Source organism: Podarcis erhardii (genome assembly GCF_964252035.2).
Source record: "Podarcis erhardii genome assembly, chromosome: 1".
Taxonomy (NCBI): Eukaryota; Metazoa; Chordata; class Lepidosauria; order Squamata; family Lacertidae; genus Podarcis; species Podarcis erhardii.
The window spans coordinates 77,329,813-77,355,941 of NC_138497.1; the positions used below are offsets into that span (position 1 = coordinate 77,329,813).

Sequence of the window (26,129 nt, forward strand, 5' to 3'; positions counted from 1 at the left end):
AGCTTCCATGCTGCATAATTTGCCTATACTATTCAGTACATCCATTTTGACCTATCCATCCTAATAATTCACACTGTTGCTCATATTTCAACTCCTGCTCGTGTTTTCCTCTCACTATAGTAGTTCTTTAAATACTTAATAAGACGTCTCCAAATCTTAAGCAAATTTTTGTCATTTGGATCTCTATTATTTGCTGTTAATCTTGCCAGTTCCATGGATTCCCATCATTTTCAAAAGCCAATATTTTTCGGATTTTAATTTTATTTGTTTTTATTTTTCCTGTCGCTCTTGGTGAAGACATGCCTGAACTTTTGCTGCCTGTAGCCTGATGCTTTCCATCCAAATGGCATGAAATTTGCAGAATTTTAAGTACCTTCTTGGGGTGGTTGCTTTGCCAAATTTCAGTTTGGACAAAGGATATCCATTGCAGAGGCAGTTAAGAAAGAGGTAGCAATTAACTCCCTGCAACTTTGGGTGGTGATCTCCTTTTGTTTTTGCCTGCCTATAACTTTGCTGCCACACAGCCACTAACATTTGCAGGCAGCATACTGCTCTCTCAAAGGCACTTGCCATTGTTCATGCTGATTGGACACGTCAAATTTGAAAAATGATAATTTCAAAATAAAAATAATAATTTCAAAATAAAAATGAATGTACCCACAAAACAAATATAAAATAAATGGAAATGCATTTGATTCTTTTTTCATTTGTTTTTAAAACTAATGCACATCACTAGGATCTCACACAGATACTTGGGTGCCATAAGGGTATGTGGGATTTATTTATAAATTTCGACGTTTGCAGCCAGTCTCTTTCTCTGAACGCTAGTTGCTTTTTCTCCTGCATCAGAAGTTCAGAATTACAAGAAAATCATTACTATTTGAGGACTCTTTAAAACACAAAACACTTACTCTTAAGATGAAAACATCATTCTGAGGTGTTCGTATAACACAGCTTGTCTGCACACACACCCCACAACATTCACCGTCCTGATGAATAAGCGTATGTCCCTAGGGAGAAAGAGATGCACAATTATGATATGGGATCTGCAACAAAGCTTTGCCATGTGCGGTGCTCCTGCTCAGGCTTCTTAGTCATCCAGCCAACTATACCACTCTTGCATACTCCATCCTATCCTCCCCCTACAAAAAAATCCAATGCCCCACCTACAGATATGTAAAATCCAGCCTATAGATCTACAAAATGACAATGTTTATGGGCCAGTTCAGATAATGACAACTGCTATGCATCCTACATGTGCTGGCGTATGTAACCACTTTGAGATGAATAATGGAAGATCAAGGTTTCAAACCACGAAAAGGCTCCCTGCTCCAGAAATTCAGCTTCAGCACATAGAAGAATGTGGGAGCAGTGATGGTGATGTGAGTGAGGGGTTGGGGCCAGGGAGGGCACACCTCTGCTCTCTCCCCCCCCCCTCACCTCATGTGATGGAGGGCAAATACCTGGGAAGGGCTACCACTTTTTTGAAATGTTATTTTTATTGAAACTTTTCAGCACAGAAAGCAAAAGAAACAGATGAATCTAAATGAAAATGAATAAAGGGAAATAACTTTAAAGTGGGGGTGGGGGAGAGAAAGAGAGGAAAAAGTAAAAGAATACAAAAGAAATACGAAGCCCCCTGTCAGAGGTAGATCTTAACCCTTGCCTCACACAAAAGGGTATGGATGGGAAGCCTATCCCTGAACATGTTAACTCATACCAACTTCAACAGGTATGTAGAAAGAAGTTGTATAAAGGAGGCCTGAGTCACCCTGATCAGACCCACCTCACTTAAGGACACCATTGTTCCATAAACCTTTATATTTATTTATTTTAAAACGTATATGCTGCTTTTCACCATGTAGTCTCAAGGTGGCTTACAACAATGAAGCATATAATATATATAATTTAAAATTTAAAACATACAATAGACGCAAGGGCAGCCTCACATAGAGTGTGTTACAATAATTCAATCTTGGGATTTACCAACACACGGACTACAGTGGGTAAGTTATACCTATCCAGTTGCATACCAGCAGAAGCTTGATAAAAGGCACTCCTAGCCATACAGGCCTCCCGAGTGACAATGAAGGTTCAAGGAATACCCCTAAACTATGTATCTGCTTCTTCAGAGAGAGTATAAGCCCATCCAGGACAGGCAACTGGTCTATCATCTGGATCTGAGAACCACCCCACCCACAAAACCTCTGTCTTCCCAGAGCTGACCCTCATCCAGTCTACCACTGCATCCAGGTACTTGGTCTTTCACAGCTTCTCCTGAATAAAGTATAATGGAGAACTAGAGCTGGGTATCCTCAGCATCCAGATGACACCTTGCCACAAAACTCCCAATGACTACTTCTAATGGTTTCATATAGATGTTAAATAGCACTGGGGGCCAAAGAGTGCTCTGTGGGACTGTCATGGGCCCAAGGAGCAGTCTCCCTGTGCCACTTTCTAGATACAACCCTGCAAGTAAGAATGGAACCACTGTAAAACAGTGCCCCCACAGACCGGATCCAGCAGGATAACATGGTCAATGGTATCAGAAGCTGCTGAGAGATCAAGCAAGAGCAGCAGGGTTGCACTCCCCCATCTCTTTCCTATCAGGGCAACCAAGACTGATTCAGTCCCAAGCCCAGGTCAGAAACCAGAATGAACTAGATCTAGGTAATAATAATCATAGCAACTAGTTTTCGGTTTTGTTCTTAAAGTGGATGGAGCTTACTTGGTCACACGTCGTTGGGCATGGGATGTAGCTGCAACTGATCAAATTCAGCAAAGTACTGTTGTCTTTTTCCTCTGTGCAGACACATTTCTGGCACTTATCTCCTAAGATCTGAGAACCAGGCTGGAATCGGGGAGCAAGAGATAAACTATAAGCAAAGCAAAGCATGAAGCAGACCTGTTTATATTACTTTAGTACAAAATGACTACCCAAAAAATAATAATGGAATAATATGAGAATGACCCAGTGGCAGTAGTTACTTTAGATTTAATTTAATTTTAATTTGTTTCCATCTCTTGCTAATTCCCTCTTGAATATCTATCCTTGCTCAATTCACACTCTTGTTCATTTGATCATTACCAGCAAAGTGTGAGGGGTGCGGGTGGGTGTGGATCAGTAGTACTGACCTCCCAGTGGTGGAGGCACTTCATTCTCCCGGATGCAGATGGGGCAGTGAGAGAAAATGGCAAGTCTGGGGGAGCTCTGGGTTTGGCGACATCCATGTTCCACAGGTACATGAGGACATGAAGCACCACTGCTACCAACCCGGAGTCCCACTTCAATCTCACCAGCCCCTCATCTTGCCCTATTCTGTGAACAGCAGTGCTGCCAGTGGAAGCTGTTCCACCCACTTCATACACTGCTACTGATTTCACAGTACAGTCACACCTTGGTTGCCAAACAGAATGCATTCTGGAAGTCCATTCAACTTCCGAAAATGTTCAACAACCAAGGCGCAGCTCCTGATTGGCTGCAGGAGCTTCCTGCACTCAATCGGAAGCTGCGGAAGCCGCATTGGGCGTTCGGGTTCCAAAGAACATTCACAAACCGGAACACCCACTTCCTGGTTTGTGGCATTTGGGAGCCAAAATGTTCGAGTCGCAAGGCGTTCAGGATCCAAAGTATGACTGTATAATCCTATGCTACTGTCTACTCAGAAGAAAGTCCCACTCTGTTCAATGGGGCTAGTTCCTTGTAACTGCAGCCTAAGGCAGCCATATTTTCCTGTGAGCAAACCCTGTTGAACTCAAGTCTGACTTACTCTTCAGTAGATGTATATAGAAATGTGTTATTAAGTGTTTTGGAATGATGTCCTTTCTTTAGAAAATTGGATGTGCAACTGGGCTCCAAAAATGGACAAATAGACATATCACTTCATGAAACTTCTGTTAGCAGAGTAAGGAAGAAAAGGAAATCTTACCGTGTATTCATTACCGTTAGCCACACAAACGTTTTTGGGCTCTACAAAAAAAAAAAAAAAAAGGCAACATGTAAAATATTCTATATTAAGCCACTGGATATTTTTTTTAAATGTACTCACTGTTATATAGCTCCCCACCATGCTATATATAGCTTCCTTCACCAGCAGGGATGGCAAGCATGTGGCTCTCCAGATGTTGTTGGACTACAGCTCCCATCAGCCCCAAGCCAGCACAGCCAGTGGTCAGGGATGGTAGGAGCTGTGGTCCTGCGACCTCTGGAGGGCACCAGGTTGGCTACTGCTTCATTAGACTGTAAGCTAAGGATACAACTGGGAAGCAAATTCCACTGACAACAGCCAGATTCACTTCTAAGCACACTTAGGACCAGAATGCGATGTGTCATGTCCTTTCATAATTTGTTAAAACAGACTTACCACATCGGTGATCAGGACAGCAGTGGCCTTCAGGAACTTCAGAAACTAACTCATACCCTGGCTGACATTTAGGAGGCTCTGTTGTGCAGTCAGTGGCATTGCATACTGTAAAGAAGAAAGGGCAAAATGATATTGCAGAAACATGGGGAAATTCCTTAAACTGGGTTCAACCAGGAGTACTGAACAGTGAATTAACCAGGCATCTTGCAAATTAATATTGAACAGTGAAGCAATCATGCATTGTGCAACAGTTCTCCCATAGTTGGGGAAACTGTAATTGAAAGTATTTATTCAGTTCTTAGTTCTCTGGCCAGTGGGGCCAATCCACCACTTCCATTGCTGTGCCTTCACTTGTACTGAGCTCCCTGCTGCTTTGCTCCTTCTCCCCCTTGTAAGGAGCAGTAACCACGAGGCATTGCAAAGCCAGGTGAGCAACGCTGCCCTTCCCTGCCCTGCCCACACCACCAACTGCTACTGCTAGAACATGCTTGTTGGCTATTTTTTTCCCCAAAAAACAAAATAGCATAATAACAACTAATCACTGAAACAGACCAATGAACTTACAGGGACTTTCTAGTCTGTTGTACCTCTGCTGTCTGAAAATTGCTAGCACTGGGAAGTGAACCTATAGCCCTATACACATCATGGGCTGTATTAAACCTTTTGCTTTCCCCTTTCTCCTCTCCCTGTGCATGTCCCATATCATCCCCAAAGCTGTTCTAAAAACCTTGGAGAAGCTCCAGGGCAAATTTAGGGGGCACACAAGGGACAGGAAGGGGGTGAACACTCTGGTGCATAAGGAGGAATTCTTGCACTGACGGAATCTTCACCTTAGCACTATGCTGAATGCAACCTCATGTATTTGCTCTACCATTGACCATTGGTTGCTCCAAAGCAGGTATTTGAATTGCAAAGGGCTACCAAGATGGACTTACCACAAGTGGTTTTAGAGCAGCATTTGTTATCAGGATTGACTTCAGTGATCGTGTAGAATCCGTCTCCTTCACAGCTGACATCATCCTCTGATGGACATTTGAGGGGCTCACAGGTAATACCGCTGCCTCCTTCCAGGCAACTGCACTTCTTGCAGTCAAACTCAAACTCCTCCCCAAACTATCATTCAGGAAAGGTAAAACACATGAAGTTTGTGCATGTCTACAGGGTACAAACTGTAATAAAAAAATTCTGTCCATAAGGTTTGTGGAATGTCTGCTTTAACTTCTTCTGGGCAGCACCCTCTGGGTGAATGCCTTCTCCTGACAGAAGCAGTGGGGAACCTTCAGTCTGTAGACCTAATTAGACCCGCCATGAGGCCATTGGGGTATAAACACACCCACCTGTTCATCACTTGACATCATAGCTGTAGCACCAAAGTCAAAAGGAAGAATTGGGGTAACTCTAAGAGCACTCCCATTTCTTTCTTTTCAGCCATGGCTTGAGGTGCAAATAAAGGATCTTCCTTACAAGTCCTGGCTTGAAATAGGCACTTTTTAAATTTGGCACCTTTTTTTGTTCAGCAACAGAAAAGGGAACCAAAATCAAGGAGCACCTGTTATAAGCTGTGGCTGCAAATAAAGATCATTTCTTTGCACTTCCAGTCATGGGTGCAGAGGAAAAACCTTCCCTTGCATCTGTGGCTTGAAGGTTAAATTGTCTGATGTCATATAACATCAAGTGAAAATCAAACTCTTTTATTTATGGTTATTCTGCTTTGCTTTGTTTTTGTGTTGTTGTTTTTTTGCTACAATCCATTCTAGTATTGTTACCAAGGCTGGGCAGGCTATGAACTTTTTAAATAACTAAATAACTCATGTATATTGTGGGAGATAGCAGAAGGGAGCTAATTTTAGTAAGTCATTTTATTTCAGTCCTAATTCTGCTACATTCCAAAAACTGTTTATCATGATGGATCCCTTGATGAGATTATCTCGAAATAGTTGAAAGCGCAATAGAAAACAAAGTTGTTGTGATTTTGCATTTCCTTTCCCTAAAGTAAAGCAAACTTACAACTGAATACTTACAATTCAGCAAAAAAGGAACACAAAACAAACAGACTTGCATCTTACCTTCCTTGGTATATTATCTGGCCCAACACATCCTGTAAGCAGAATAAAGAAAACATCCATTACTAATAAGTTCATTAGGCCAGAGGTTTTCAACCTTTTTGAGTCCATGTCTCCCTTGACCAACTACCTTCTTTCTGCAGCACCCCTATGGGGCTCAGGAGCCCAGTTATGTCATCCCTTGCTTACAGAGCTGGCAGCCTCTTATGCTTTTTCTTTTTCCCTTGTGGAGTGTTCCCTCAGCCTCCTCTACTCTCCCTTCCCCTTGGGAGTCCTCTGGGCAGCCGCCGTCACCACCCCGGTCTCTGAGCTGCCCCCTCCCCACTCCAAAGAGAGTTGCCTCCTCACACTGCTCCACAACCCCTGGCCAGCCCCACAGGCACCATTTGCCTGGGGAGCTTGTAGCCAGGGCTGCTGCAACAAACAGCCTCAGAAGCCTCTGAGAGGCAGAGACACAATAGGACATCAGAGGAGGGAGGGAAGGAAAGAGGGACAGAGGCCAACACAATGGTGGTGGGAAGGAGGAATATGTGGACAAAGAAGTGCCAAATCCTGAGGCCTGTTTCCTTTTGTGCCAACCAGGGCAGAAGAAGTGGCAAGGGCATGGGGGTGGGGGTGGGGTGGGGAGTCTGGAGGGAAATGAAATGCACCAGCTATACGGATGGTGTACCTTTCTTTCCCAGCATACAGGGGAAAGGGGAGAGTTTTGGATCCGCCCCCATCACACCCATAACATGCCTGTTTCCCCCTCCTATGCCAATCAGCAAAAGAGGGACATCTGTAGAGGTTTCTACAGCTGCAGTGAGGAGGCTCAGACCTCCTTCTCCACCCATGGATTTTACTCTCCACCCACAGAGAAGGAGATGCACAAAATCCTATGGTCCATGCAATACCCTTCCAGGAGTCATAGAATTATAGCCTAAATTCCTGGGGGAAAGAAGAATCAGAATGAAAACTCACCACAGGTTTTCACACAAACATCCACACCAGCATCATAAAGTGTTGTCCCTTCAGGGCAGAAGCAGCCTTCAATTTGTTGGGTTTGGTTGACTCCTATTAAGCTACAATAGATAAACAGTTCAAAAAGTCAGGATTCTTCTCATACAGCATAACAGAAATTTATAGTTTAAGCCAATGACATTTCAAATGATAAATCTATGACATATCTATCTATATCCCTTTATCTGTAGATATACAGGTATATAGCTGAAGCCACAATTTTCTGATGTACGAGTGGAGAAAATAACTGTTCTGATTTTGGGGATGTTCTGGATTATTGTGTCAATATTGCACTGTATTCTAGAGACCACATGTGGATGTCATATATTTATTTGTGTTGTGCGATGGAAACAACATATATTTATAGGGGTCTGTGCAAGGATGACAGGGTGGGCTCAGGGGAAGTAGGCAAAGAATTCCACTGTCTTTCAGGTAACAAAAAATCATACATAATCCAGCCAGTAAAGTTTGTGGAGTTACTGCAGATTAACTCAGGTAAGGACAGAGTTGCATGCCTTGCACCATCTCTTATGCATGAAATAATCCAGAGCAACAAAAGACCATGGTTAATGGGTATATGAACACAATGCATTCCAAGAGAGGTCCTTTGCACATTGACCTGAGAGTCACCAAATGCTGAGTAAATGTGTCGTGAAGAACTGGTTAGTGTTTGCCCACATCCAAATGCAGACTGTATTCTCATACAGTGAGATAGTATTTGAACAGGTCTGATTCATGTGAGCTTCCTACTGAAATGGAGAGTGAAATATCAAACAAATTGGGAGTAAGGTTGTAGAACTGTATGCATATTGCAGCACCTACATCACATGTATGGCATATATGGCTTGGGTGCTCCCTGTACCACCCTTGCCAAGTGTATGTGTGAGCTGTACACTGATTGGCATGCACTATGAGTGTGGAATTTCTAGGCCAGACAGTGATGTTTGGGGGATTTGAAGGTGTTGTGGACTACGAAGCCAAGGATAGGAACTCTACTTCATTATATACAATACACATATATTATACTAAGTGACAGTACCAAAGAGCTCATCACATCAATTCATGCAGACAGACGGTACTGAGATTGGGCTGGTGGGAAGGTAATTACCCTGATTTGCAAGTCTCCTCTTGAGCAGGACCACATGCTTTGTAAACTCTGTTAGATGGGCAGCTGACACCTAGAATTTTTTTTTTAAAAGGGAAAAATTAATGAAGCAGAAGGATCAGCAATATTAACCATGATGATTTTTTCCTGAAAGATAACAGCCTATTTTAACTGTATGCATTTCTAAACCAAGAACAAAAAAACAAAGGGAGGATATGGGCTCTCCCAACAAACAAAGCAGTGAGGAACACAGAAGGTGGGATAAACTGATTGGTGTAGACTTTCTCATCTCTGTGCCTTCTTCTCTCTTATTGGTCAGTGATAGTATCTAATGGTGCCTTCCTTATCTGGGCACACTCAATAACCTAAGTAACATAGGCATTTTAAGCTCAATGAAATAAAATCTCTGTGTAAGTGGTAGCACTTTTAAACTGTTGGATAACTATTTTTAAACAAAAACATCAAAAAGAAAAATATATTTTCCGAGTTGCATTTTCTATTAAAATCAGAGATATCCAACTATTAGCAGGGTTCATAAAAGTATTTCAGTAAGCTTTTGGAAAACTGTATCTGCAACTAGATCTAAAAAATAACTTAAATAACAGAATGCATGTGTGCAAATGTTTGGATGCATTCATGTGAATTCATGCCCTACAGAAGCTATGAAGAACCATGGGCTGTACAGTCCACACAGGGGAATCAGATGGACAAAATCCTATACATCATCCCTTCATGTCACCTACAGTATGGTTCTTGAGTTAAGACATTCATGGGAGAGTGTTAGTGGGCTTTTGTGAAGGCATACCCAGTAACTCTACAACAGGGATGGGGAACTTGTGGCTCTGCAGATGCTGTTATACTATAACATCCATAATCCTGATCAGTGTCTATGCTGGCTGGGGCTAATGAGAATTAATAGTCTAACAAAATCTGGAGAGCGACAGGTTCCCCATCTCAGCTCTACAGTTGTCCCAAATAGTTCCAGATGACAGATAGGTAGCCGTGTTGGTCTGCCATAGTCAAAACAAAAAATTCCTTCCAGTAGCACCTTAAAGACCAACTAAGTTAGTTCTAGGTATGAGCATTTGTGTGCATGCACACTTCTTCAGATACACTGAAACAGAAGTCACCAGACCCTTCTATATAGTGAGAAGGTGGGGAGGGGTATTACTCAGAAGGGTGGTGGGAATGGGTGATTGGCAGATAGCTGTGATGAGCCTGTTGACGACTCTTAACGACTGCAATAGGTCTTACAGGAAAAAGCAAGGGGTGAGAAGGTGAAAAATGGCTTTGTCATGTATAATATGCACTTACTACATGTGCCATTGGTAAGCCCTCTCCAATCAATGCAGACACCTTGGTCTGCACAGGTAAATGCATAGATCTGAAGACTTGCACATTCCATGCCACGGTCGGGAATCCTGCAGTTATCAAACACGCAGGCTGCATAGTAGTTTTCATAATCAACAGCATCATGACACTTCTTGAATTCACTAGATGCAGGAAGAATAAAAACAGTATTAGGTACTGATGATCCATGCTTATCTCATCAAGGAACCTGTTCATTCTACAAATGCATCATTACACACACATACACACACTTTTACTTATGTATGCATTTATAATCAACATCATAAAAGTATAACAAGGTGCTATATAAAATATAAAAATAAAACCGACAACAGTGTCCATAGAAAACAAAATTAGAAATTAGCTGGGTAGAAAGAGAAAATTTATCTTGCAAAGGCCATTTTTTAAAAAGATGTCTGAAATAAGGGAGGGATGGTTCCTGCGAAACCTCTGCTGGTAGGGACTTCCACAGTGCAGGACCTGCCACACTAAAGGCTCAGCCCTGAGTGAAGGCCAACCAAACCCCAGGGGCTTGATGAACCCCCAGAAGTACCCTATCAGAGGATATCATTGGCCAATGTAGAGCATAATGAATCAGATGATCTGTAAGAAATATATAATAGACCAGGGGTACATTCTCTATGGGCAAATAGAATGCAAATTGTCATTTGTCAACACTATGATTAGAGAGGGCAGGGAGCTTCAGTGTAATGAAGGGGATGCAGGGGTGCATTTGTGGGAAACAAATCCATTATAAAGATAAAACACTGTAAAGTACTTTCAGCACAAAAAAAGAATTAAAAAAGAATAAAAGTGCTCAAAATGTTTTGTTTTGTTTTAAAAAAGAAGCATATCAGAATCCAAAAGTTGTACTTGTGCAACTAGATTAAAAACAGGAAAACTACCATTAGTTTTGGGTGACTCCATTACCCCAGAAAAATCCATGCAGATATAGGATGAATTTCTAAAACAAAATCACTCTGAAGAGCAGGCAAGTGTAAGAAAGAAAGAAAGAAAGAAAGAAAGAAAGAAAGAAAGAAAGAAAGAAAGAAAGAAGCCAAACTTTTAAGCAATGAAGACCAAACACCAAACTAAACAGATACAAATCCCAAAGTGAAAATTGGTAAGAGCACATTTACCCCTCAAGTAAAAGTTTACAGAGCGGAGATGGTTCGCATAGCGGGCGGGTTGTTGGTTCCTGAATAGGGGGCAATCGGGGGCAATGAGGTTTGGAGTCATCAGTAATAAACCAGTCATCTGCCATTTGTACACAGTTTTCTGCAAGTTCTCCATTGCGCAGCCGACAGTCGTCTGCTGTATTATTGGTGCATGTACCTAAAATTGACATAAAGCAGAAGAGTTCAGGCAGCTGTACATCATTTGGTTTCCATTATGTTACTAATTATTATTTTTATCAATACTAATAATACAAGGTCTGAAGATGAATTCACAGAACTTATAGCACATAACTTTCTAAGTATCATTAGGTGTGTGTTTTTGAAAATAACTTTCATTAATAGTAAAAAGCTGCTTGCACACAATATTACTGTTTAAATTACTTTTGTTAATGTTTTCCCATAATGGTTCACCTTTATATTTCTGATATTGTTCTTATTATTTGCTTTTCAGTGTATCATTTTAGAAGAAAAAACAAAATAATCCTTACCACACTGGCCCTGGGTGTTGTTGCCAAATAGTTCATAGGGCATCCGAATAGTGAAAGATACGCCATTGAAGGTTATATTTATCCTCGATTCAGGAATTACCACCATGTAATTCATACCTAACTGATGAATTTTCACACCATATTTTTGGTAAGGTAAATTCACAACATTCCCATTTACGAGTACCTAATATCCAAAGGGTGGGAAAGGATGGAAAATAGTTAGAATAAAAAATTGTATCTTTTCAAACAGCATTTTTAAATGCAGGACTATGGCATACCAGAGAAAAGGAACAAGGAATTGTTTTAGTCAATTTGCTGGTTGGCTTTTAAGCATATAAATCTATATCTGTCTGTCTGTCTGTCTGTCTGTCTGTCTGTCTACCTATCATCTATCTATCTATTGGATGAAATCTAACATTGTGTGGGTGGACTTCGCTTGCACAATAGGACATTTCTTTCCCTTGGGTCCCTTCCAACTCTATGATTCTATTATTCTCTCCTCCCCATAGCCTCTTCAAAGCTCCCCTCCTGATGGATAGGCCATTTTGCTAACAAATAGGCACAACTGGATCCTAGGCTGTGTTAAGAAGCCAAATCACTTATTGCTGGCAAAGCGTTAACTCAACCCAAAGTAGCATGTTAACAGTTTATAGTTTAAACTTTACACAATGTCATCAAAAATGAGTCAAGGGAGATAGAGTACAAACTAATTTTCAAATCTGTTATTAATTATCTAGTTAACAGGGTGTAGCTTTAAATCATAAAAGGCATTTGACTCATACCTCAATTTTGATAGGAACAGATGAGAGAGTGTGTATGCGTATATCCTGAGTCTCATGCTTTATAATGAGAGTACGTGGACAGGACACTGGTTCCCTTGGGTCACAGTGATAGTTATCAATGTACACTCCAAAGTTGTCGATGGTTTTTACAATCTCTTCCACCAGGGTGTAGGTACAGTTGCCTTGGTAACTGTAGTAGAGGCCATCAAAGGTCTTATAATGTGGGTCTCCCCAGCCGGTGCAGTAGCCTTTAGTGAGACAATAAAATTGATTGGTTCGTTTTTGTTTGGCAGAACACAGAGGAATATGAATAACATTTTGTTTCAGGAAGGGGGAAGAGAGCCTAATGGCTCTTGCACTGAGAAAATCTAGATGGCGTTTGTCACAGAAACTGTGACATTGAGTAAGAGACTGTCAGCCCCGCTAGCAGCACTAATGGCTCAAGAAACTAGAATCTCCTTCTTGTGAGGTATACAATAACATCAAAACACAGGATGGCAAAGAAGCAATTTGTTTTAGATCTCCATTTGTATTATCAGGCATTATGTGCTCATTAGCAAAACATATATTTTTGACATTAGGGACATGGCTTCCAGGTGCCACTCCCCCCTTCTCCTCTACCAACCCCCATTCCTTCTCCTCTTGCGCCTCATCCTCACTTACTGTAACACAAAACATATTTTTTCTTTAACACCACTGGCACTGCTACTGCCACTAAGAGGAGGATGGGAGCAGGGTGGCACATTGAGGAGAATGGGGGTGGGTGGCAGCGCAAACCCCTTGTGCAGGACCTACTTAAAAGTGAAATTCTAAAAATAAGATACAAATCTTCAAGCTTTTCTGGAAGCTGTCTTTTTAGACCTGGAAGCCATGCCTCACATTGATTATTTTGTTACTGTGTGTGATAAGGGAAGAGCATTTCTTGCATATGTTTGCAGGCTCCTTTCAATCCTTGCACCGAAAAGGGTTCAGAGGGAGAGCCATGAGTAGAAACTCCCTCACTCTATGTTCAAACATACGAAAGACACAAAATATCTAATTGCAGCTCTACACTGATACAGGTATTCAAAGGGGAAACAAAAAGTTATATGATACACTTATACTGTCATACATCCTTAATTTCCAGGACACATCCTAGAATTCACCTCTGAAAATGGCATCTTGGATTATTTTCAGTAATCAGGCAAATGTCCTGGAAAACTGGCAACAGGGGCTAAATTGTGCCAAAAATGCCTAAGAAAGCTCCAAAGCTCAAAAATTATTGCAGTTTTTACTTGAAAAAGCTCAACAAATTTGAAATATGGCAGCCCTAAACTACACCTTTCCCCCTGTGCATATGGATCCATTGAGAGAACACCTAACAGGTTTTCAATACAAACTCACAGTCACATTCCCAGTGCCAGCAGCAGTTATTCTCATCCATCACACGAACAGGAGCAAGCCCATTGGAACATGTGGGCTCAGGTGGTGGTTCACACTTTATGGGTTTTAAAATCCACTCCTCGTTTGAAATGCAAAAGGCCTGGACACAGTCACAAATCCACATAGATTCTCCAGGCTGTATTTGAGAAGACAGTGAGAAAATAAATGACAGTTTAAATAGAACAACATTCATATCCAAATATACTGTATATATTAAGGGATCAGAAGAGTAACCAACCGTTTCCTAGTCAACGTATGCCCTTGCAGTTTCATTCAATTCAACTGCAGTTTCATTCAATTCAACTGCAGGACTGAAGATTATATTCAGTGGTGTCTTGTATGGTTTTAAGTGCACACTGAACATTTTTGTGCACGCTCGTGGCTCTATTTGTGTTTTAAATGTAAAAGTGTAAAAAAATAAAAGTACAATATTTAACACTAGGGCTTTGCATACGATTTGGGGTAAGACCCCAAATAGGACCAAATCAAATTGCTTTCTCTGAGGTTAGCACCAGATCACAAGATGCAAGAAACAGCCAAGGTAAACCTTCTAACCTGTATGTGTAAAAGCCAGTTGCCAATGTTCTGCTCTAGCCTGACAGGTCCAAATGAAGACTACAAGTAGTGATATTGCTTTACTTTTCCAACATATTACATGACAAGCCTACCAAATGTGGATAAAATCCACATTTATTTTCTTTATAACTCAACAGTCATCAGAAATTATTTTGTCTTTTTTCTTTTATATGAACAGATAACTAACATTGGTATTATTTCTCTTTGAATTTATAGTTTGGACAACAGCAAGTAACAGTGGTAACTCACCCTTTTCAAGAGAAAGGAAATATATGAAATTAACTTCCGAATAGGAAACTCATTGAACACATACTGATGGTAGCTTCCCTTTCAGTAACACTTTCAGCAACTTTTTTCATTTGAAAATGTTAAGAGAGCAGTTTGAGTTTTGAAAAGGGATGATCAAGAAAACTACTCAAAATAATTCAAGAAGATGTTCCTGTATTAATTTACAATGCATTAAAGAATACTTACTAGAATAGTCCCATTCTCGAATGGACATGGTGCAGGTGTGGGTGTTGGTCCGGGTGTGGGTGTGGATTTCTGTGGACTAGGACTTGGAGTTGTACTAGTAGGAGTTTCTGTTTTTATAGATATAGTTGTTGTGGTTGGCTCTGTTGTGGTTGTAGTTGTGGTTGGCTCTGTTACGGTTGTAGTTGTGGTTGGTGCTGTTGTGGTTGTGGTTGGCTCTGTTGTAGTCGTTGTTGGCTCTGTTGTGGTTGTAGTTGTGGTTGGCTCTGTTGTGGTTGTAGTCGTCGTTGGCAGTGTTGTAGTGGTGAGACAATCCCAATACTTGTAAACTACTTCACAGCCCCAGGAGCAGTTGGCCTGATAGCACACGCCTCTGTGCATTCCCACTTCTATTACATCACCTAGATTTTGAGAAATAGAGGTTAACATAAATAACTGAACCAAAGCAAAGAAACAATGGCTGGGCTGGTTTCTGTTCAGTTATACCTTCTCAAATTGCTTCAGATGAGGGATGATGAAGGCAACTGTAAAATTGAATTTCTGAATTGAAAAATTGAATTCCAGGGCTACATTCCTGCTGAAAATCTGGTTACTCAGCAGATTCCATGATTTCTTTATTTTATTGACAATAAAATGTATAAGCCACACTTTGCTCTCTAAATGGAGCCATTCAACGCAGCCAGGAACATCATTATTATTATTATTATTATTATTATTATTATTATTATTATTCCAATCAATGAAAATACAATAGAGGAACACCACGCAAAAATGTGAGCAGCATAAAAACAAAACAAACAAAAAAAGCTTCCTCTTTGCCAAGGTGAAACATCTAAGCCAAAAAAAGACTAGACTGCTCTCTGTGCCCAAATTCACTGGAATGGTGATGAATTTCACTGGGTCTTCACTGAAACTCTACCAAATCCATTACCAGGTAGAAATTCTGCAAATCCTTTATCAGGAATTCCAGCTTCATGTACTCAAGGTTACAACCTGGCCACAAAACTAGTAAGAACCAGTTAGAGTGAAAAACAACTAACAGATAAGATGCAAGGAGGCCTTGGCACACAGGAAAAAAACCACCAAAAATCTTGGGCTGAATTAGTGTTTTTAAGAGATGAAGAGAGGGTTGGGTACTAGGGGTGAGAGAAGGTGGCAGAAAGTGGTTGGCTAAAGAATAAACAGCCACAGTGACACAGTTTTTGCTAAATAGGAAGTGTGTTAATGGATATGGTCTCAGAGTCTCTTTTGGACTCTGTCTGGTGATGCAGTTATGAATTAAATGTCTGACTAATTGGGAATCTGCTTTGATCTTTCCTATTGAACCCCAAAGCGATTATTTTGTCCCACAGCTTTCAACAAAAGACTGGTTTAAAACAGAACACTTCCCCCAAATAAAGGCAAATCAGTGTTGATATTGCATTTGTTTTCTTATATTTTCAAGCTTTCCCCCCTCACCCATGACTGCTGATGTATTGTGTGTGTGTGAGAGAGCGAGAGAGAGAGAGAGAGAGCGCACACGCTTTAAATTTACACTGGAAAGTTTTCTGATCTCCACATCTGATGTTTTGAAATTGTAGCGTTCAGCAATGCATTAACTCAGAGATCCTCATGCTTTCCCCCTAGAGATCAGTTGGAAATTGCTGGGGGTCTTGGAGAACCACATAATAACCATTTTCTTGTTCTATAATTCAAAGCATATGCATAACTTATCCTACCAGAGTCCCCCCCCCCCCGTCAGTGCTGGAACCATCTTCAAAACCAACACCTTATTATATAAACCAACAGTGGAGAACCTCTAACCCTTGAGCCTAAGCACAGATCCCATATTTAATCCTTGAGGCTGTTCCCTACAAACTACCCTCACCTGCTCCACAACAGACGCCATATTTGACCTCAGGGTAGGGAAGGTACAGACTACAATGGAGCAATTGGTGGCTTAAAATGAGCTCCTGTTTGCTTCTTTGTGAGCTAGGCTCATTGTCAGAACTGATCAGCACTGACCGGCAGAACTACCAAGAGGGCCCCCACACCTGAGAGGGTCTGTGGGGAAAGAGGTGGTCTTTCAGATATTCAGGGGCTGAGTCATTTAGGCCTTTAAACACAAATTGGGCCTGGAAATGAATTGATAACCCATGCAAAGTTTGTATGTGAGCTAAATGGAACCCCGGCCAGTAATCTAAACCAGTGTTTCCCAACCTAGGGCCTCCAGATGTTTTTGGCCTACAACTCCCATCATCCCTAGCTAGCAAGACCAGTGGTCAGGGATGATGGGAATTGTAGTTCAAAAACAGCTGGAGGCCCAAGGCTGGGAAACACTGATCTAAACAGTGCATATTGAACCAACTGAAATTTCCAAGCTATCTTCAAGTTATCTTCAATGTACTGTATGCCCACATACAGTGCATTGCAACAATGCAATCTGGAAGTTACCAGAACATGGACTACAGTGGCCTACTAACATTCATCTCCTTGCTATCTGTCAATATTAGGAACCAGCACTATGGGTGTAAGCCTTACTTATACAGCTGGCTTTATCAGATGTATTTCCCGTTTGTATTGATACCTCATTCACTTTGAACCACAGTTTGCCTTTAAAATACCTGTTATTTCACACACTGTCTCCTTTGTGTTAGATATTCTTGGGAATGCCTTAGCAATGCAGGGTGGGATAACAGATATCTAATACTTTCTCTGGAGTTTGGGGGTGTAGAACAGATTTCCTAGATCACCTTAATTAAACATTAGTTTTTAAAATAACTGTTTCCTATATTATTCTATAACATTTCTGAAAGGAAACAAGCAACAACAACAGCAACAACATTTTTATCATCTTCGGGACCAAAATAATATAAAAATAATAATAAATGGAAATTTAACATTAAATGGGACTTTTCATTTGTATCAGTGTAACTTATTGGATCAAACCTAAGATATTTACCTTCGAAAAATGTATCTTCACCCATTACACAGGTGCAGGGGGTTGTAGGTGTAGTTGAAGATGTTGGGCCAGTAGTTGGTGATGTGGTTGTTGTGGGGGGTGTCGGTGTTGTTGTAGTTGTACTCGGAGTGGGAGTAGTAGTGGTAGTTGTGGTTGTTGTAGTTGGTTCAGTGGTGGTGGTGGTTGGTGGTGTTGGTGTTGTTGTAGTTGTACTCGGGGTGGGAGTAGTAGTGGTAGTTGTGGTTGTTGTAGTTGGTTCAGTGGTGGTGGTGGTTGCTGGTGTTGGTGTTGTTGTAGTTGTACTTGGGGTGGGAGTAGTAGTGGTAGTTGTGGTTGTTACTGTCGGGGTTTCAGTGCTGGTGGTGGTGGTTGGTGGTGTCAGTGTTGTTGTAGTTGTACTCGGAGTGGGAGTAGTAGTGGTAGTTGTGGTTGTTGTAGTTGTAGTTGGTTCAGTGGTGGTGGTGGTTGGTGGTGTCGGTGTTGTTGTTGTTGTACTCGGAGTGGGAGTAGTAGTGGTAGTTGTGGTTGTTACTGTTGGGGTTTCAGTGCTGGTGGTGGTGGTGGTTGGTGGTGTCGGTGTTGTTGTAGTTGTACTCGGAGTGGGAGTAGTAGTGGTAGTTGTGGTTGTTGTAGTTGGTTCAGTGGTGCTGGTGGTTGGTGGTGTCGGTGTTGTAGTAGTTGTACTCGGAGTGGGAGTAGTAGTGGTAGTTGTGGTTGTTACTGTCGGGGTTTCAGTGCTGGTGGTGGTGGTTGGTGGTGTCGGTGTTGTTGTAGTTGTACTTGGAGTGGGAGTAGTAGTGGTGGTGGTTGTAGTTGATTCAGTGGTGGTGGTGGTTGGTGGTGTCGGTGTTGTTGTTGTTGTACTCGGAGTGGGAGTAGTAGTGGTAGTTGTGGTTGTTACTGTCGGGGTTTCAGTGCTGGTGGTGGTGGTTGGTGGTGTCGGTGTTGTTGTAGTTGTACTTGGAGTGGGAGTAGTAGTGGTGGTGGTTGTAGTTGATTCAGTGGTGGTGGTGGTTGGTGGTGTCGGTGTTGTTGTTGTTGTACTCGGAGTGGGAGTAGTAGTGGTAGTTGTGGTTGTTACTGTCGGGGTTTCAGTGCTGGTGGTGGTGGTTGGTGGTGTCGGTGTTGTTGTAGTTGTACTCGGAGTGGGAGTAGTAGTGGTAGTTGTGGTTGTTGTAGTTGGTTCAGTGGTGGTGGTGGTTGGTGGTGTCGGTGTTGTCGTAGTTGTACTCGGAGTGGGAGTAGTAGTGGTAGTTGTGGTTGTTGTAGTTGGTTCAGTGGTGGTGGTGGTTGGTGGTGTCGGTGTTGTCGTAGTTGTACTCGGAGTGGGAGTAGTAGTGGTAGTTGTGGTTGTTGTAGTTGGTTCAGTGGTGGTGGTGGTTGGTGGTGTCGGTGTTGTCGTAGTTGTACTCGGAGTGGGAGTAGTAGTGGTAGTTGTGGTTGTTGTAGTTGGTTCAGTGGTGGTGGTGGTTGGTGGTGTCGGTGTTGTAGTAGTTGTACTCGGAGTGGGAGTAGTAGTGGTAGTTGTGGTTGTTACTGTCAGGGTTTCAGTGCTGGTGGTGGTGGTTGGTGGTGTCCGTGTTGTTGTAGTTGTACTCGGAGTGGGAGTAGTAGTGGTGGTTGGTGGTGTCGGTGTTGTTGTTGTTGTACTCGGAGTGGGAGTAGCAGTGGTAGTTGTGGTTGTTGTAGTTGGTTCAGTGGTGGTGGTGGTTGGTGGTGTCGGTGTTGTTGTACTCGGAGTGGGAGTAGTAGTGGTGGTTGGTGGTGTTGGTGTTGTTGTTGTTGTTGTTGTACTTGGAGTGGGAGTAGTAGTGGTAGTTGTGGTTGTTGTAGTTGGTTCAGTGGTGGTGGTGGTTGGTGGTGTCGGTGTTGTTGTACTCGGAGTGGGAGTAGTAGTGGTGGTTGGTGGTGTTGGTGTTGTAGTAGTTGTACTCGGAGTGGGAGTAGTAGTTGTGGTTGTGGTGGTTACTGTAGGGGTTTCAGTGCTGGTGGTGGTTGATATGGGTGTAGTTGTACTTGGAGTTGGGGTGGAAGTGGTAGTTGTTGGTGTTGTTGATGTGGTTGTGGTCTCCGTGGTAGTTGAGATCTTGGTGGTGGTAACAGCAGTGGACGGTTCTGTAAAGCAGGGATAAAAAGCAGTGATTAGAGTAAGGGTTGCTATTTTGCTCTTTAGTGTATCCATTGATTGAGTTAAGTGATTAAAACCCTTTTATTCAACTGCAATTGTGCCCTGTTTAATCAAGCTACAACTTTTTTCTAAAAATAAATGAATAAATCTGTTATTACACAGACATATATTTTCTAAAGATTGTAAATGGTTTTCTTCAAAACTGTTGCTAAAGACATCTAAAGACATGTGCACACTCTATCAGCAGAGTATAGCAGAAACAATTGTGGAGCATGAGTGGAGCATTCTAAGTAATTTATTAAGCAATATATACAGGACAAAGCAACCATGGTGTCCTCTCACATCTTCTCTCAGAGAGAGAGCAAAGAAGTACGAAAGTACAGTACAAAACGGAAGTGGTAAGACTAGCTTCCGTTCTCACACTTTTCCAAGTAAACACAGACATGTGATACAGCAATCACACATCCAGCAACGGAGGATTGGAATGCTAACACCATGTGATATTTGGGCTCAGGAGTAAGCCCTACTGTGTTCAGCGGGACTTACTTCATGGTTAACTGTGCACAGGACTGCAGCTTTAAAACCAGACAGTTAATTGAACAAGACTGATATCCGATGGACATTTTCTCTGTTCTTTATTTACAGCACTATACCCTCTCATTTAACCAAAAAGGCTCACAGAGTGGGTTACAAAATTTTTAAGTGGGAGTAAGCCTAATGGAACACAGCAGGAGAATGCATAGGATTGTGTTATAAAATTAGTTGGGTCACAAATTTGAAGTTACGCTGCTCTCAATGCAATTGGCTGAACAGCTTTGTGTTATACATCCCAAATGATCGTTTAAAAATAACTTAAAGTCACTGACCAAAGCAAGACTTGCCCTACTATCCAGCAGGATGAAGTGACCTTCAGGCATCACAATAAGGGAGGGAGGAATAGATCACCACAGGAATTGGAACATGGGGTTCTGGATTACATTGAGCCAAACCATCCATTGTTCCATCTAGCTCAGCATTGTCTACACTGAGCGGCATGGTGTAGCAACACTATTTTTATTACAGTGGTGCCTCGCAAGATGAAATTAATTCGTTCTGCGAGTTTTTTCGTCTAGCGAATTTTTTCGTCTTGCGAAGCACGGCTATTAGCGGCTTAGCGGCTTAGCGGCAAGATGTTTTCGTCTTGCGAAGCAAGCCCATAGGGAAATTCGTCTTGCGAAGCACCTCAAAAACAGAAAACTCTTTCTTCTAGCGAGTTTTTCGTCTTGCGAGGCATTCGGCTTGCGGGGCACCACTGTATTTTTAAGCTTTGCGGTGCAGCTGGATTTTGCTAAATGGCTGCAAAACGTCATCAGCTGGCACTGGTCTAGAAAGTAACTACTGGTGTTGCTATTTGCTTCAAGCAGCAAGCTCCTGATTTTATTAAATGGCAGTGTGCTTTTATGCTTGCTATGCTAAAAAAAGGGCTGCAGCAAGTCTTCAAAGAGCCATCTAACTGTTTGTCTGTTTGTTTATGCATTTATTTTTCATTATTATAAAGCTGCCTTGTACAACAAGATGCCCCACTAGTTTCTCTCCAGCTCTAGTTTGTACACAAAGAACATTTGCAACAACCAGTGGGCCCTGAATCGAGTTGGATACCCCAATGAAAATATTTAGCCAGCCCGCTGCATTTTGTGGATGCAGATGTGCACCTAGCTTTGCTCCTGCATCAATGTCAGCGACAGCACATGGGAATTGCTTCTCAACCGAATTTTCATTTTTAGACACACATTAATTGAAGTTCCATAATGAGAGACAATAATGGAGCTAAAAGGATGCCTATTATTAAAGCTATGCATTATCTGAGCAACAGTTGTAGATGAAACTTTTGGGGAGCTATGATTAAATTCAGATTTATATCCACACCAATGATTACCTGGAACAGTACGCCAGCATTATCATTTCAGAGAACATGTGCATCTTAAAGCATTTCCTAGCAATATCCCAACACATTTTTAAAAAGTGGAAAGAAATTGCAACACCAAAGCCGGTAAATGTGGTTTCCAGAAGGCAACTGCAGACTTCACCTTTGGACCATATTATTGTTTTGTACCAAACAGTTTGTTTTGTACTGACCTGAAGTGGACCATGGTTCTGTTTCATCAGTTGTGCAAGGTATTGTTGTTGTTGTTCCTGTTTCTGTTGTTGTGACTGTCGTAGTTTTACTTGTACTTCCAGTGTAGGGAGTGGTGGTTGTAGTCAAGGCTGTGGTGGTAGAACAGTCTCTGCAGCAATAAACACTAATTTCGTAATCGAGACAAGCTGGGGCCACACCCACACCTGGGACTTGGTCAGTGTTTTTACAGATGAGTCCTACAGAAGCGTCACATACCAATTTTTGTCCCAATTCCTCAAGTGAAGTGCCAGGGAAATCTTTTGCTCTGCATGAAATGTTGGATGGCTGAGAGCAGATGTCTATACCATGTTCTCTGATTTTCTCATAAGTTTCATTGTCACCACCATCCTTGTCACCATTTGGGGAATCCGTATCAATCCAAGAAGACCAATCACATATGACACACTCTGCAATATATATATTAAAAAGCACATTTAGAAAGCATGTAAATGTGTGTATTATATAACACAGGTACGTATTTGCTCATCGGAAGTTAAAGAAAGGACAAGGTCACGAAGATGAGTTCTAATCTCTCCAAGCCAAAGAACTCTTATTTCAGGTATTAAAAGCTTAACCTTTTGAGCCTTAAACTGACAGCGCTTACAGATTTCGGAGCTGTTCACACAAATTCATCAGCATTTTGATCCATGTACAAGCTGACCAAAATGGATTGTTGATGTTGATATTAGTTTGGCAAATGCCTTTTGAGCAAATTTTCATCTTTTTAGACTTTCATGAAGCCATGCTTTCCACAAAGTCCCGAGCAGCCCCTTGTAAGTTCGTGTCGGCATGGATGTTAACATCCCCCAGGACAACCAAACTAGGTGTCTCCAGGAGCACATCTGTCATGACCTGAAGCAGCTCAGGCAGGGAATCCTTGGTGCAGCAGGGAGGTCGGTACACCAAAAGGAATCCTGTACTGCCCCTATTGCCCGACTTCCAGAACATGCACTCAGAAAACTGGGTTTTCTCAATAGGACGCCTGGTGCAAACTAATGACTTCTAAAAATCACTGCAACCCTCCCTCCCTGCCCACATGACCTGGGTTGCTGTGCGTAAGAGAAACCTGGTGGACAAGCAGCAGCAAGGACAGGCCCATGTGCTTCATCCAAGCAAGTCTCTGTCACACATGCCAGGTCAAATCCTACACCAAAATCAGGTTGTGGATGGCAATGCACAGCAACACTTTCAGGTCATTTGGGTTTCCCTTGCTGATTCCAGTATCCTTCTGGTCAGGACCAGACATGGAGGCTGGGATAGTCCTGAAACAACGACTAAGCCTGCCTCCTCAGTAATGACATGGTCTGGTCTTAGTGTGACTCCTCCTCCTGCCTGTGATCACTGAGATCAGGTGTCCCAATACACACACACACACACACACACACACACACCCCGGTGAAACTTGCCCCAGCCATTCTGTTAGCTGAGGCCCACTCCCAGGCAGTCCTGACCCTTTCCCCTTAAAAAGCAAAAACATATCTCTGTTTCTGTGGAGAAGCTACTTGTAGTGCTTGCTGTGGTTGTGGTTGTTGAATGCACAGCAAAGGAAGGCAGAAAAGATAGTAGTTAATGCATGCTCATTTCAGATGAAAAAGCTTGTGAAATATTTGCAACAACATGATGGCTTATTCCAAGTTTCCAATTAAAGAAGTGCTAAGATTCCTACAGTTCAGGCAAACCAAGACATTTTGCTGTCTGAAGTAGAGCTCAAATTCCCTAACCATAACAATTCAAAAAGTCTTGCTATGCCAGAAATGGGGAACCTGTGGCTCTTGAAGATGTTGGACTACACATCCAATCAGCCCTGGGTGATGGTAATTGTAGTCCAGCAGACCACAGATTCTTCATCCCTGTGCCATGCCAAGTAGAAACCATTTCCTGCCTTCACCTCCCCACTGTGATGCCCAAAGCAGGGAATTTCACAATGCCTGCAATGCTAGACCTGCAATTAGAGAAACAACAAATACTTTATGATGTTCCACACATCTAACTATTATATTTTTCTAGATTATTGGAGTCTTTTCCCTTCCCACTCCAATCATTTATTTTTAAGGAGAATTTACTTTTCTGATGGAAGCTGCTCTGACCTTTCATACAACCCTGGCTACTTCATAATCCTATTATATGTATATTCTGCCCAATACATTCTACATTAAAGTTACACCTGCACATTCTCTGTAAACATAGGATAGAGGGATAGCAGAAAGTCAGGCCACAATCCTAAGAACAGAAAGTGAGTATTTATGTGAAAGAGGCAACACTCGTACCTTCAAGAATCAAGTAAAATGAAAAAAGAAACATGATTAGATGTGCTGATGCAAACATGCTCTCATAATGCATTCAGTATTTTTCTCAATTTTATGAGTAATTTGTTCATTCCTACAAAGCAATATCAGGAAGCAATAATACATTCACTACCTGTAGTTGTAGAGATAGTTGTAGTTGGTGAAGTGGTAGTTGGAGTTGTGGTAGTAGTTGTACTTGTGGTGGTGGTAGTAGTTGGTGTAGTTGTGGTTGATGGTGTAGATCCGCAATCAATCTTGCAGCATACACTGATCTCATAGTTGAGACACATATCTACAGGGTACAGAGGCCCAGGAGTCTGATCTTTATTGTGACAAATAAGTCCAGTCGAAACATCACATTCCACTTTTTGCCCCAATTTCTTGAAGGAGTAATTAGGAAATTTCACTGCTCTGCATGATATGTTTTCTGGCTTTGCACAGATCGCTATGCCGGCTGCCCTGATGTTGTCATAGGTTTCATAGTCACCATACTGTGGGCCATATTGTGGGAAACTGACATCAATCCAGTCGGACCACTCGCATTCTTCAGTGGGGATACAAGCTGCAGTAAAACAACAACAGATAGAAATAGCTCAGTGATTGCCCAGATTATTCTGAAAGTGATATATAGTAGGAAACAAGTTGCTCCAGATGTGCAAACACTGTCATAATAAATACAAATCTGAAATAAGCTGAGTGCTTGTTGTTGCACCAGCATTGATTTTATTAAAGTGTTTTCTTAAAACACTTGTCCACACAATGAAGTGTGCCTCTGGGAGTGAAGTCAAATCACTGTGTTAGCAGCACCAAACTGACCTCCTTGGGAACAAGCCTGGACAGTATATGGAGGTCCCAGATGACAAGATCCCCCTCTGGGCCTCGCTGATGTGGTCCAAAGGAAAGTAGATCAATATTTTGACACAAACTTGACTAGAAGAGTTGCCGGAAGGAGGCATACAAGGCACCATCCTAGGGACTCCACTCCACATTTATGTAGGGTTTACTCCTTAGCCTTTTCTTGTCCCGAAGATATCCCACAAGGCAGTGGAGGTTTAGGATCAGAGTTTTCCTTCTCCAAAATAGGCTAGCTTCCCAGGTTGACGAGTCCCATCTGCCCCTCATTTCCCTCTACAGCACATGCAAAGACCGCCTTCTTGACTACTGGATCCACTATTGGTCTCGTCTGATCAATCTGCTGGAGCCTCTCTTTACATGCAGGGGAAAGTCTCTAACTCACCAAGGGTTTGAGACCCATCGGGGTATATGGGGTGTTAGGGGAGGGGTAGTGCCTGTGGTGGGGAACACATCATGCTCTTTCTGGGATAGTCTGCCCACCTCTGGTCCCCACTCTGCACTCTCCTCTCACCTGTGGCTCTTAGAAGCTGTCAGCATGTGACAGCGGCCACACCCCAGGAAACAGCTTCAATTGGCCAGCTAAACCATTTTGTAAAGCAAGCTTTCCCATTCTGCTGGTTGAGAAACTAAGACAAAAATTCTCAAACAAATGAACTTTCTGAGCTTGAAACATGCAAATAAGGCTGCTTTAACATGTCCTCATGAATTGTAACATCGTCAAAGATGCCCATACCAACATTGCAGAAGCTTAGGAGATAGTTGGGTTTCTTATGGCATGAACTTGTGTAGGTCACTAGGAGCCCTTCATACAAGAAGGGCATATTGAAATTCGCCATCCTGTTTGTGATCAAAGAAATTGATGGATTTTTCACCAAATTCTTCCAGTGAAAGGAGAAATTCTCCAGCAATTCCTTGAAGGGTGGAGCTCCCCATTAGCAACAGCAGAACAATTTCTTTTCCTTAAGGG

At 42.1% G+C, this 26,129-nt stretch overlaps 1 protein-coding gene across 1 annotated transcript in view; it reads right to left on the reverse strand.

Moving 5' to 3' along the window:
• Positions 1-26,129, reverse strand: part of MUC2 (mucin 2, oligomeric mucus/gel-forming) — a 60,966-nt gene that overhangs the window by 3,854 nt on the left and 30,983 nt on the right. The window contains exons 33-50 of the mRNA XM_081843116.1: positions 24,441-24,869; positions 21,983-22,429; positions 18,567-19,854; positions 17,740-18,536; positions 14,802-15,199; positions 13,713-13,887; positions 12,330-12,577; positions 11,548-11,731; positions 11,021-11,216; positions 9,846-10,024; positions 8,535-8,604; positions 7,388-7,488; positions 6,431-6,462; positions 5,300-5,477; positions 4,365-4,469; positions 3,930-3,970; positions 2,729-2,851; positions 912-1,010 (exon numbers count right to left, since the gene is read on the reverse strand). Coding sequence (XP_081699242.1) covers positions 912-1,010; positions 2,729-2,851; positions 3,930-3,970; positions 4,365-4,469; positions 5,300-5,477; positions 6,431-6,462; positions 7,388-7,488; positions 8,535-8,604; positions 9,846-10,024; positions 11,021-11,216; positions 11,548-11,731; positions 12,330-12,577; positions 13,713-13,887; positions 14,802-15,199; positions 17,740-18,536; positions 18,567-19,854; positions 21,983-22,429; positions 24,441-24,869 — 5,090 coding nt within the window. The remainder of the gene's footprint in view (positions 1-911; positions 1,011-2,728; positions 2,852-3,929; positions 3,971-4,364; positions 4,470-5,299; positions 5,478-6,430; positions 6,463-7,387; positions 7,489-8,534; positions 8,605-9,845; positions 10,025-11,020; positions 11,217-11,547; positions 11,732-12,329; positions 12,578-13,712; positions 13,888-14,801; positions 15,200-17,739; positions 18,537-18,566; positions 19,855-21,982; positions 22,430-24,440; positions 24,870-26,129) is intronic.